General features: G+C 34.4%; 1 protein-coding gene across 3 annotated transcripts in view; it reads right to left on the bottom strand.

Moving 5' to 3' along the window:
* The window catches only part of SEMA3A (semaphorin 3A), a 206,044-nt gene that overhangs the window by 113,944 nt on the left and 77,310 nt on the right, over window positions 1-14,790 (bottom strand). For all 3 annotated transcript variants that reach the window (XM_078060096.1, XM_078060098.1, XM_078060097.1), the window contains exon 4: window positions 14,135-14,254. In XM_078060096.1, the coding sequence (XP_077916222.1) occupies window positions 14,135-14,254 (120 nt within the window). The remainder of the gene's footprint in view (window positions 1-14,134; window positions 14,255-14,790) is intronic.

The following is a 14,790-nucleotide window of genomic DNA, read 5'->3' on the forward strand; positions in this document are numbered from 1 at the left end:
TCTGTTTACCTATCTGCCTCCTCACTTGTGCTGCTATGAGAGTACATATAGTATTATCTATAATATAAGAGAAGGGAGGTAAACTAGGAAGTAATGCTTGAGTTGAGATCAGAAAGATCAGATGGATTTATTAAAGTAAGTATCAGGGGAAAGATCCATCCAGGAAATAGAAACAATAAGCACAAAGACCTAGAAGAAGAGAGACTGGGAATGTAAAAGAACTGAAAGAAAACCAAAAACTCCAGAGTGTCAGGAGGGTTAAGGGGACAGTGGCCCAAACAAGCAGAGGTTGGAAGGACCAAGACCAAAAAGCAGATTTCCCTAACTGCTAGGATTAAAAGAAAGCAAGAAAATGTCTTAGAAAGCTACCACTTGCTTTCTAAGAAGCCTGCTCTGGCTTCAGTGTGGAAACCTGATTGGACAGGCCAAGCAGTGGAAGAGAGGAAGAAGTGAGGTAAGAGTGTTATTTCATCAAAGGAAACCATATGTCATGGTGACCTTTACATCTCTTATCTGGTGTCGAGCAGAAAAGTTAACTTAGACTATTATATACAGGCATGACCTGTAAAAGGCAAAGATCTTTTCTGGGGTGCTTGGGTGGCTCAGTCAGCTAAGTGTCTGCCTTCAGCTCAGGTCATGATCCTAGGGTCCTGGGATGGAAGCCCGCATTGGACTCCCTGCTCAGCGGGGAGCTTGCGTCTCCCTCTCCCTCTGACTACAGCTCTGCCTACTTGTGCTCTCTCTCTCTCTCTCTCTGTCAAATAAATAAATAAAATCATCAAAAAAAATCTTTTTTCATTTCCTAAATACTTTCTCATTACATCTAAGATTATGATTTCTTGCCATTTTTGCCCATGATTCACTTTCAGTAGTTATTGTTAATATTTTTTAAGAATTTATGTCCAACTAAGGTTAAGGCTCTAATGTCATTATTTTATCCACTTGTATTCCAGAATATTCTTATGCATATATGAGAGGATGTCATATACATTCATGTCACCCACCAGATACAAGGTTGGTAACAGCTGTTGTATCATCCAGAATCCTTAAAAATACCAAGTTGTATGGTAGTGGAATCTGTACTTATAACAGCATAATATGATGCCAATTCTAAAAAGAAAAACCACCAGTAACAACAACACCCTTTGGGATACAAAAACTCATAAACCTGAAAATCCCACAAATTTATAAACTACTGATAAAATGTCTTTGCTTTGGATATTTGCGATAATCACTGAATGATGGACAATGCCCAGGCAAATGCTACCTGTATACAGAACAGATGTGTTTCAAAATAATCATTTTTCCCATAACAGGCAGTTATTTCCTTATGTTAAATAGGAAATAAACTAAAGCCTGTATTTATAAATATATGTTCAGGCAATCTAAATTGACTTATATTCCTTATATTATACCTTCACAATTTTGTCTAAGGTATTTCCATCCTTACGGATAGAAACACACACATACATATAATATATATTATGTATAGTTTTATATAAAAGTCAAATATAGAGATACACAACATTGAATATATATTTCCTATTGACAACAATTGTAGAGAACTCACTACAGGAATTATACATACTTTACATACAAATCAAACTGCATTTATTTTAGTATCTTTTTTCTAAATCTGACTTTATCTCTTTAGACCTTTCGAGGTCTGTGACTATAAATAACTTTGTTTCTGCATTTTATCTTTTCCTTCTCTCATGTTTTATGTCAACACTCAACTAGTCTCCACCCTGTTCATTAAATTTTTTTTTCTAACAGATGTTGCTTTTTTTCCCTTTTACCCTTTCATGTTATCCAGGAAAGATCAAAGCGTTCAGTCATTCTTGTCCATTGTATGCAGAGGTGTGTGGGTGAAATTTTGCATGATGCTTGTGTTCCAGTTGCTTTCCTAATGTTTTCAATTATTTTCTTTGATAATATTTGATATGTGTTGACTGCTCCAACTAATAGAAATCATCTTAAATCCAGCTACTTTTTGAGAATAAAGGGAAACAGTATTGAGTACTAAAACAACATTCAAATTTTACCTATTTTGAAGAGGCAACTGATTCATTTTCAATAAGTAAATATTACTTTGTAAAAAAAATCATGTGATTTTCCTCTGAAATTACATGATATTGCTTATAATCAGACGACAAACTCCTAAAGAAAGTAAAAGATAACTATGTTTTTTAAAAGTAATTATCTAAGATTACTTATTCACATTATTTTGAATTTTAGGGGAAAAAAACCCCTCATAAATAGCTTGACATACATGGAAAATTCTGTCTTTCATGTTTTTTTACATGATCGACAGTGAGAGTGAAGGTAATGTAGTAAAATGGAAAGGACTCTGAATAAGCTGTCAGGAGAACTGAGTTTCAGGTCAGCTTTTACCACGAAGTGGCCATAGGATTTTAGAATACTACTTAAGCAATCTGAGTTCAAATTTCCTCTATTATAAAATGAAGGATAGAAATTAGAAGACGTAAATGGCAACGGTAAGCTACAATATTTTATAAACATGTATTCTGAGCAAGAATTCTATGGAAATTGTGGTCATAGTTTAATTCTGGACCTAAGTTTTTTTCTTCATAAATTTTTTTAAGTGAAATATCAGATATTGCTGAGCTTTTTTAAATTTTTTGTCATTCATACAGCAAACACATCATTTCATTTGGCTTTTTCATTTTATCTGAAGTTGATTTTAATCAAAGCCTTGGAAACTACTGATTGCCTCTGACACACTTTCTAAACAAGGGTATGTCAGTTCACTTCTAGTTGTCTGGACATTTGCGCTGTAAAAATGGTTATATTTTCCTTGTTATTTACATAATCTTTCCGAGTCATCTGTCAGATAAGTTATTACACCTTATTCTAGGAAAAAAAGAGATTTTTACATATGTCTAAGAGACTGTGCAATTTTAGGCAGAATTTTTTAAAAATTCCATATTGCTATTAGCAAAACTTTGATGTAGTAAGGCATTACCTAGAATTGCCATCTAGCATGACATAAGACAAAGAAAAGGTATTCGTTACTGCAAATCTTAACATTTGCCTCCAAGATTTAGGCCAGCAAAGGGCAAGTAAATGTGGGGCACTAAACATCCATCCTTTCCAGGTTAAGTAATTTAAATATGAGGTAAGACAGCTATTAAATGCCAACAAAATGTAAATCAAAAGAAGAAAAGTTTGCCAGGATGAAAGCACTTAAAAGGAGCTTGAACCCTGGCATGTATACAAAACCCCATTTGCAACATTAGAGAGATTCAGACATTTAGCCCCTATAGAAAGCTTCGTGATCATCTCAAGTGAGGTAACTTGCTGAAATAGAAGCTAGCTCTGTACTTAATCACTAACCAATTTTCTTAAGTGAATATGCATAATGCATATTAGGTAAGTATTTTTTTATCACAAGAGCAATCTTGAGGTGTGAAAATTTGGACGACACCAATTTACTGTCACTTCAGTGGCAGCAAAAGTCACACAATGAACCAGTGACAGACCTGTGAATTGATTTTAGATCCCATTAGACTCTCTTTTTAACCACTCAGCAATTCCTGAGATTGCTTTCAGTGACCAAAGATGCAAAATTGAATTAAAATGTCAGACTGGAAAATAAAAATAAAATAAAAATGGAAAGTAGTCATTCTATACAGTTTGATTCCTGACAATTTGAAACAATATATTTCCTGCATGTAAATGTATAAATCTCCAAGCCGCACTGAGGCACTGATACCAGTTTCTATCCCTTATATAGGAATAGATTTAAATTACCAATGTATAATAGCAAAGTATGCAAAGATACCAATAATTGTGTTAAATACAATTTTAAGGCCTTTCCATTTTTTAGGCAATGATTAAAGGATGTCCCTTCTTATAAATATACATTTCTCTAAATGCATTTGTTCCAGCTGGAATTTCTAAATACTCTTAAGTACAAAATTAAATTTGAGTAACAAATGTAGCTTTTTAAAAATACATTAATATTTCAATATCCTCATAGGCAGAAATAGCTTGATAAGGCCCATTTATATCAAGAAACATGGAATAAAGACTGACAGTCTTCTGTTATTTGATAATTTGTATGCCACATAAAATTACATATTTTCTGTTTATTAGAGAATCTAGAATTCTAAATATATCAGCATCCAGACTTTTCAATGTTCTTGAAATAGTGCATAATCAAAATATTAAGAAAAAATAAAAGGACATGTCTCACTGCTAACTTTAAATGAGAGATGCAAAACTGATTTTTATTTTTTTGTATTTTAAGCATCCTACTTAAAATATATTGCTATTAATGCTACAGATTCTGAGTTTCCCTTTTGGGTAAAAAAGAATTACAACTCTCCTGGATTATAAAACATATTACTACTCCCCTGTGTGTCTGAGTGGAAGCACGAGTAGGTATGTTTTGCTTATCTTTGCTCAATATCTAGATTATATAGAGAATGAGTAGAAACAGAAAGTGTTTCTGTGAGCTATCTAGTACTTCTTTCACTGAAACATGGCTCCCTGATTATAGTACTACCATATCCTTTAAAGGACTCCAGGTATTTGCCACTGCCATCAAATTTTACCAACTTGACAGGCACTGTCACATTTTTAATACAAAGAACTTAATGTTTCTTTCAAGAACATTCCTAATAATGCAAGTTGTAATTCATTTTACTTGAAATTCAATATTTGGAGAGTGTTTAACCTGGAGTATTAATGAACACATAGTACATGTTGCTGAATACAGCCGACATTCTTTCTTTTTTTAAGGCTTAATAATATTCTGTTGTATGTACAGACCACATTTTCTTTATCCTTTCATCTGCTGATGGATATTTATGTTGTTTCTATATCTTAGCTACTGCGAATAATGCTGGAATGAATCTGAAGGATATTATGCTAAGTAAAATAAGCCATCAAAGAATGACAAATGCTCTAGGATTCCACTTAAATGAGGAATCTAAAATAGTTAAAGTCACAGAAACAGAGAGTAGAATGGTGGTTGCCAGGGGCTGTGAGGAGGGGAAATGGGGAGTAGCTGCTCAATGAGTATTAACTTTCAGTTATGCGAGATGACTGAATTTCAGAGATGACCTCTACAACATTGTGCCTACTGTTAACAATAACTGAACCATGTACTTACAAAGGTACCAGGAGACTAGAGCTTGTGTTAAGTATTCTTATGACAATAAAAAAACTAAAACAAACAAAAAAGGCATAGCATCATTCCAATAAGATATAAGCGGTACAATATCAAACATAAGATTTATGTCACCAGAAAAGCCACATGTTATGATGGTTATAACAACAGATTTACTAGTTGTGTGATGATATAAGTATGCTGTTGAACGACCCTGAAACTTCGTTTCCTAAATTGAAAAATGGAGATAACACTTCCATCACAGAGCTGTGAAAATCAAATACCATAATATTGATAAAGCCATCAAGCATCCCAATAATGACAGCCATTAATAGTAATAAACACAATGAAGAAATAATGGGGAGTAGTTATAGCAGGAAAGAAACTGAACAGAATAACAAAGGATAAATCAGGTATATCATTTTCATAAAAATTTCACAGAATCAGTATAAACTATAATGTAATAATGAAATTAAAAATAAAGCCTGGATTCTTCATTAAAATCACTGTTTCTAAGTACTATATACTATATCTCATTTCTTTCTGTTAGCTGTTTTTTGTTTGTCTTTTTATTTTTTAAACAAAGTGTGTTTGAATTGCTTTCACATATGCATTACACAAAATAGCATTGTCTGGATTTACAAGCTTGGAGAAATGCTTTTGTGATACACTATGGGTGAGAAATTCACCTAAGTTTTATATGAGAGTTGGATGTTTTATGCACAACATAAATTCAGCTTATTTGTAGACTTAGAAGTGAAAATTGAGTGTGCATGAACCACAATATGCTATAAAACATACCTACCTAAGAATTGGGAAACCATTTTTTCATTAAAGCATTTAAACATCGTCCTCTTCTCAATTGTATTTCACCTAGTGGCTTATGAGATTTGGATATTATTTTTATTTTTGTTTTCCAATGAGAATTTTAAATACTATTCAGTACCTCTCAGTCAGTATTGTTTCAGGCTCTCATCATGTCACACTACTCAATGTTTGCCACAGTCTCAAAATGGACATATCTAGATGTCCATTCATCACCCTGTACCCCCACCCATTTACATTTACACCAAAAATATGTTTACACAAAAATATGTTCCAAAACTAATCATGGCAATAACAGTAGTCTTTTCTTAAAATTTATATTGCTCTTGACTAGCATGCACAAACTCAAGTTGATCCTAATTTTCCAGCCTCTTTTGAAATCACTATACTCTCTGCATATTGGGATATTTGCCATTTCCCCATTTATTACCCTGTCCTTTTATTCTGTCCTTCTAGTCTTTCCTGTCTTCCACATCCATCAATACTTCACCCATTTTTCTAAATCCAGCTAAAATGTGAACACCTATGTTAACTTCATGAAGTCCCCTTATTTACAGTCATCACCTTATTGAAACAAGGCACACATTATTTTTGAAATATAATAAATACAACACAAAAGTCCCACATTTAATCCCTTAAATTAGAATTAATGACTTTATCCCTTCTCTCCCACTGCATGTTGTTGGTACTTCCTTTTAGAAGAGAAGGTTGTGGATTTAGACACAAACCACTGAATAGGATGCTTGCCTCAGGTACATTCCAAAATACCCATGAAAACCTTAACTTTCTCAACAGTACAATGAGAATCTAAGAGTACCTAGCTTATCAGATTTTGTGAAGACTGAATGATTCAGGAACACATTCAAAGCAGCCATCCCAGGCCATATGTTTATTACTCAATAACTGCTGTTGGCCATATAACTGTTATTATTACTGATGTTTTCACCTATGTTGAAGTTAGATATTTACATATATATTAGCTCTTTGGGGGTAGACATTTGTACTTACATTCCTCACCATTACTATTAGGATTTTGCTTAGGAAAAATGTTTCCTATATTTTTATTAAAGTCAGTTTTATCTCTATTGAATCAGTCATCTGAATACAAATTACTCCCAAGATCACTTGGGCATTGATTGTAGCAAGTGAGCAGAACTGCAGCTACAATTCTAAAGAACCCAAGATATAAATGTTAAGCCTCCATTTTTTCCTAGTATACCCTCAAATCTATTTAATAAATAAAACTTGTATTCCAGAAGTTCTGGTTTTCTCATTGTGTCTTTCCTTTTCACCTCAGTGCTCTTCTCATCACCTCATGCTGATTCTCATCACCAGCCTTTGTTATTGCTACTTCCCCAACTCCCATCCTGTCCAAATTGACCACATGTGTTAGTCTAGAGCAGCTGAGAACCATGAGGAGCCCTAGACCAGGGGACATTACACTACGGCAAGCAGAGTGTCCTCAGATGTGAACGCTGGGAACAGGGAACGCTATCTGCTTAAAACCTACCACAAGGTATCTTCATAGTATGCTGTCAGAGTTACCTTCCATCATGTATTTTCTAACAGTAAGTAAATTTGTAGAATTTATGTTCTTCGTGATTAAAATTAAATACCAACAAAACTAGAAAACAAATATGATTAAAATTAGCAATAGTAATGCAATATGATAATGATATTGTGTATTCTAAAAAGTAAATACCTTCTTGCAATATGAACATAGTTCTAGTGTCCAGAAGCTACAGTCTTTGGGCCTAGTAGTTCAACCCTCCTCTGTGCTCCGGAATGATTTAATTTCTAACCACTTTTCTCTATTTCAACCACAGCAAAAACTTCCTTCACACAGCCCACTCTGCCCTTACTTTGGCCTATTCTTGGCAGGAATACATCATTTGCATATCAAGTCAACCTTTGTTTCTTTCTCATTAGCCCAAAAAATTAAAGGAGTGTTCTTGGCACTCATGTGATCATAATCCTCCAGCAAACAAAGAAACTAAAATCTTAACGTTTTACATGATTGTGAGGTAGTTATCCAAATAATTTAGAACGTACTTATATTATTTTTTCAGATTATCATCAAAGTGAACCATCTGCAACAAATCTACGAGATAGCTTGCTGATGCCCATTTGAAACACAATGCAAGAGAAGGCAAATATATTCTGATCTGTGGAAATTCACCTAAGTTTATGCTGCTATTTTTCTTAAGTTTCAAATACATCAAACTAACACCTTTCTCCCCTATATATCCAACCTGTATTTCCACTATCTTAAAGTTTGGTCCCAAAGAAAATAATTTAGGCAAGGGGACAAAGAGATAAAGGAAGAAAAACACACAACCAGAGTTCAAGGGCAAAGAAAGGGTCATAGTGGAGGAAGGAGAATGGAGGAGAAGATAAAAATGGACCAAGGAGGTGAGCAGACAACGGGGTTTAGTACTACTACTACTCTGTGTGTTTCCTGTAAAATGTAATATTGGTAACAAACAAATTAAAGTTTTTATGGATAGAAATTTCCTCTTGAAATAGATTATATGAGGAATGAGTGCAGAGGAATCAATAAAAAAAGGGATAAAATGGAGAAAGAGTAATGGGTAGTATACACCTCCAGTGATAAGCTAGATCCAGTAAATGTAAGGTCTTTGATCCAAACTACCTATTGAGAGTTCATGAGAAGAAAAATATTTTGATTGATATGCTGTATATGAGTCAGTCCTTATATCTATACTGATTGTGAACGAAGATGCCATTCAGAAACTGAGTACTATACATAATAAAGACTTTTAATAAGTAATTGATAATGATGTCATTGCATCAATAGGGGTGGCCTTTAGAAAACTGTTTAATTTTGTCCAAATTACTTTTCTGGCAATAGGGTGAACCAGATCTGATAAAACATGAAACTAAATACCCCATACAAGTTAAGAATTGAATGCTAACATTTCCATTTTTATCTGGCATTGTTCTTAGGACTAAAATGTAGTGAAATATTGTGAGGGGAAAAAAAAAAACTTTTTACAGCTGAATCAGATAAGTGGTAGAGGGTAAAATAATATTAATATCATAACTAAGGTGTTTTCATATCAAATATTTAGTCAAAAAATAAAATGGTGATTAGAAACATTTTAAATAGGGTGGTGGGGGATTTCTGGCACTCTCTGACTCTTTCTTTTTTTGTACCATTTGTGAACTTTTTTTTCTTTTCTAGTCTTGTTTCTAATCATAACTTAGTTCTGCCTACTACCTCAGTTACTAGTTCTATTACTTTTGAAAAACTGTCTTATTGCTAATATTTAGAGTTTAGAATGTTAATAGTTCATGAAAAATATATTGCTAAGCTGTTAAGTTCACTCAGAATCTATGAACTATGATGCTTTTCCTCAAGTACAAACATCAGGGTGTTTTAAAATTTAATTTGCAATATAAATGGTGGTACTGTTTATTCAGAATGGTAACTTGTACAGGTCTACCTCCCAATGTTATCCAAGCATTGAAAGATTAGGAAAGAGAAACCTAGAAACCAATGTGGACTTGTTCTAACCACGTTTTTCTCAGTCAGGAGCGCAAATGAGGAACACACTGCCTCTGGTGGAAATAATGAGTACCCAAGAAGAAATCTCCAAGGAATCCTGACTTTTCCCACCTAGGTTAGCCAACTACAAAGTAAATTCAGACTCCAATGTATGACCTAAGAAAGATGGAAAGATGTAACCTGCCCAAAGTAACTCCTCATTGTTTTACCAAGATATCTAAATTTCTCAACTTTAGTATTTCCTCTTAGAAATAAACTTGGGCTCTGTTGGGGTAAATAGCATACTGCATTGAGAGAGATAACTCAATTAGAAAAGGTAAGATTAGATGTATAAATTAGTCAACAGAGCACTAACTACCACTTAAATACCATTTTGGCCTTGGAGATTGTAACTAAGAGCATTTGATTCAAAATTTTGCATAAAAGCAAAGCCTTATTCTTGGTGGAAGGGAAGAACCAGACAAAACATTTTATTTTATATCTAGATATATTGGTTGTCATTGTAGAAATGACCTTGGAGATAGCCATTAAGCTTCACTGCATTTCTTAACGTCCCTTTGGTTCTATCATAAATTGAGATCATGACATTATGAGAGTATTTATAGAGTTAATATTTTCCAGCTCTCATCTGGGTCCATCTTTCTTTAGATTTCCTGCCCAATATATAGAAAAGGCCCATTTGGAATTTGAGAAAACATCCAGAGACTTTTTTGAAAAGCTATACTCCTCCTAAATTCATACATTTTTTTTATTAACAGATGTAAATTTGAAGGGGAAATACCATATACTATAAGCCATTTGGGAATATTCTGTCTCGTAAGGATGACTTACACTTTTCATTTGAATGGCATGGATGCTGAGAGCTTAAACTCAAAACTCATCTGTACTCGAGCTCTGAATCATTCCTTCCGTGAACTCTGCGTGCATTTTTATGATAAACACACACATGTGTATAAAGTATGTGACCTCACTGGCAGTTATCTGCAGTGTCAAGTACCATTGGCAGATACCCAAGAATTGATTGACACACATCTTATAGAACTGGAGTTAATTAATAGGCCTACCAATTCCCAACTGTACTACAGGAAACAGAAAATCTGTTTAATACAGTAATCAATGACATACTGTGTGTGGTCAGAAGACATTCACTATATGGCAAGAGTAGATTTTGGAATACAGTATTCAGAAGTGTAAATATTGCTATTAAAATGCTAGGAGGCTAAATTAAGGTCTATCATCATAACTGGAAGACTAAGCAAGGGTTTTCTCTCTTTTTTTTTTGCAAACTGTTTATCATTATTTAAAGGAATTGTTAATTTCCTCCTACAAGATCTGTGGCTATTAAATGATAAAGGGAGTCTTGATTTGCCTCAAAACTGATGTCTTTACTTCTGTGGCATTCAGTCATCTAAAATGGTGAGTCCATAGTATCATTTTCTAACAATGAGTTTCAACAATTTGGGGAACCCAACGTAAGATAATGAGTTATTTTAATGAAAGAACACTGCAAAGAGAAAACTGAATGTTAAAATGTCTCCAAAGGCCATGATAAAAGTGAAAAGCAAAATGTCTTTTTTGTGTGTGATAAAATTATCTGTAATATGCAAAGGCAGGACAGAGGTTTAAAAAGGATACTATTATTTTATGTAGTGTGAGGCAGGTAACAGCAAAGTATTCGTGCTACTTATAAACTAGAATATAGGACAAAGATATGTCCTGTTCTATATGAAAAGCCATCCGGGTAAGTGAAAGTTTCAAACTTCATGACAGCAAATCCAACAATCCTAGTCTCAGTCCTGTTCACTATGTTATATCTTCCTCTTCCAGTCTTTCCATTGCTGTCATTCTTTTCCTAAGGGCATGAAACACACCTTCTCTCTTCTTCCCAACTTCACAAACAGCATAACTGTCTAAATCCAAGGGTAGGATTTTAAATTTCTCTCTTAAGGCACCTTAAGCATTTGAAAATTAAATTTTATGTTGTCTAGACAAGCTATCTTGATAATATCTTTTCCAGAATTTCCTAGATTGACTGTCTAGACTGTCCTATATTCCCACAGATGACTGCATAATCATCTTCCCTCTGACCTCCTAAAGAGTCTGGAACAGTATTTCCCAATATATAGCTGCCATGCAAATCAAGATCATTGAGCTTCTGAAGGAGGACCTCTCTCAAAAGTTCTGAGTTTCAGAATCTCAGGAAAATATCTGCATACCAATAATCCTATCTCAAAGGAGATTAGAAGGGAAGCTTTATTTTTTACTTCAATGGAAGAAATGGCCTCCTCCATTTCCTGGGACCTGGCTCCAGACCCTATACTCTCCTTTCCCCTGCCCACCCATAAAGGGAGCAATGAATAGTTGATGATTTATAAAGGAAATATGCTGTGAACTCTACTAAATAGCAACTTCAGAAAGATTAAAAAAAATATTTGGGGGGAAAATGATAAAAATACAAGAACAAGATATGGTATCTTAATTTAAATGGCTATCAAGATCATCTAAGCTTCAAATTTTAAAATGAAGGGAATTAAGATAATTGCAAGAATCACCTGGTAAAAATGAGAGCCCAGTGCAGTAATTTATAATATCTGATAAAGTGAGGTACAAGGTGGCATTTACTAACATGAAAGACAGCAACAGTCTGAGATGCAGATTTATATTTTAAAAATGGTAATTGATGTTTTTTCAGTACCTACTACCTATTAGACAATGTTAAATTCTCACAAAAGCCATATATAAACAGAGACACAAAGAAAATAGTAGCTTGTTCCAGATGGAGCATCTAGTCCCGACTGAGGTCAGACAAAGGCCCTGCACTCTGGGACACGGGACACGTGTTTAACAATGATGGGATTAGAACTCCTTGAGTTTCTATAACAAAAAATGTCAGTGGGTCATGCCCTTACTAGGAGGATTGGAAGGCAGTTGGAGTCAACCTCTCATTTACAATATACGGACACTGAAGATCAAAGGCGTTCTTTTCAGTTTTGTTTTATATATCATGAGACAGAGTCTCAGAGAAGTTAAGGAATTTTTCCAGTGCTCCAAACCTAGTAAGTTGTAGAACAAGATCAGAAGCCAGATGTGACTCCCCAGCCCGTGTCTTTTCTATTAACCTGTGCTAGGAGCTCCGCTCTCCTGATTCCATTGCCCTGTACAGCATGATCCCTGACAGACTGAAAAAAAGTGCAATATGATGTGGAAGAAGTTTTCTAGAGCTTTCTCCTGAATACAGAATAGTGGGACCATTACCCCAGGCCTAATTTTGGGGGTGCCTGACTATAGGAAGACTGAGAAGGAAGCAAAGAGGGAGAGATTTATCCGGGAGGTGTTAAAAAGTTAAGCATACAAAGTCTCCTGGACCATGTGCAGGAAATTATTTCTAATTTCATCAGTATGAAACAAGTAATTTAAGTAGAACTGCCTTTCCTTAAAGTTAGTTTTTACTTAAAACTCTTGGATATTTCAGCAAGTATACTATACATGCTTGTATCGGAGAGGAGGAAGGATGCACTGGGGGAAACAGGCTGATGAGGAGCAAATGCCTGCACTGGTGAGACCTTGGGGAAGTGTTTTAATCTTTCCAGGATCATCAGTAAAATAATAATATTTGTGTTTAGTCTAGAAACCACATAGTCTTTAAGGTGTCTCCTTATACAAAGAAGATATAGCACAAACTGTTTTGATCTCTAAGCCTTTCGGTTCAAAGAACATTTTTGCATAACTTTGGGATACCTTAAGAAAATTTAGGGAGAGAATCTATAAAGAAGTGGCTAACAGGTAAATTATCTTTTATCTTTAGGATTTCAGAAATATTTGGGGAACAAATCTTTTATTTGTTGAGTATTTCCAAATTCCAATTTGAAAGAAAATTCCATCACAAATGATTTTCTCACATGAATGCTTTTGTTCTTTTTGGCATTTTGTACCAAAAAAATTACAAAAGAGCTGATAATTGAGGGCTACTGGTATGCTACTGGTATACTGGTAAAGCAGTATGGAACTGCTTTCAATACTCTTAAGTTTTCCTTTAAATACTTCCCTAATCTCTAGTTTTACTTAAATTTACCTAACTTTAATTTCCTCGCTAAAACATCTTTTATGTACAACAAATTAAACATTTTTCTCTTCCATGCTGCTAAAATTACAGCTCAGAATACAGAAACAAAGCAAAAACACAAATGTGAATAATTTAGGTCAAACATGAGATCCGATCGTTGTGCACATATATGACATCCTTCCCTAATCCCTAGGCTGAAGAAAACAACTGGGGTGGCAGACGCTTCTGGCTGGGGATGGAAATGGAGGGGAGAACTGGCAATATACAAATGAAGGAGAAAACAGTACACATTCAGCCTGCTAACATCTGCTGCACATGCAAAATGGACTGGACTCTCTAACCCAGGGCGAAAGCAAATGCTTGCTTCCTTCCTTCTTCCTGTTCCATAGTTACTGCTGAGTGATGGTCTCATTCTTTTTGCACTCACAGATTAAAATTAATAACAGCATCTGAATTTGAAGTAGATCCCACTGAATAGCAAACCAGAAGCTAAATGAGCTGAAGAAATTAGTAATGAAGCATCTGAATAGGAAGGGGTCATGGACACAAATATACCATTTGTTTAAAAAGCCAGCTTTACCTCAGGATGATGTCCAATTTCAATGTAGGTGCAAACTGGATGAAAAGCCCCTGTTCCACAGGCGTACAAGTGAGTCTGATTATAAGCCTTAAGCACCTTGATGAAATTAGCACATTCTTTCTGTAAAACAAAAGGAAAATCAGTGAGTTCTAGCAGTCAGCATGACCGAGAGATCCTCAAGAGTGCTAGGCATGCTTGAACAGATTTCTTTTGTGTCCTTTTCACATTTTTAGGGCATATTTTTCTATTGTTTGTTCATATTATTAAATGAACTAAAATACAGACATTCTTTGGGGGCTAATAAAATATTCTCTTCCATCATTGTTCACTTATGAACAATTGCAATTTATTTATACAAAAGTGGAATAAAGGTATAGATCATCAATAACTACAGGTGACTTTTCTAGAGATGAGCGGAACAGGAAATTACATGGTTAATTAAAGATATTTAAAGAATACACTGGTGAAATTACTTTGCAAAAATCAGCTGTAAGTTTAATTTTAGAAAAACAAAATAAAAATAAAAGATAAAACAACTTTCTATTAAACATGAATTTTAAACATCATTAATAACCAATAGTGATGGGCAGATGACTTTGAACTTCAGTTCTGCTTATTGGTAAGCTCTATAGAGCCTAAGAAGGTAAAGCTGCCTC

This window comes from Halichoerus grypus, chromosome 12 (genome assembly GCF_964656455.1).
Source record: "Halichoerus grypus chromosome 12, mHalGry1.hap1.1, whole genome shotgun sequence".
In the NCBI taxonomy this organism is placed as follows: domain Eukaryota; kingdom Metazoa; phylum Chordata; class Mammalia; order Carnivora; family Phocidae; genus Halichoerus; species Halichoerus grypus.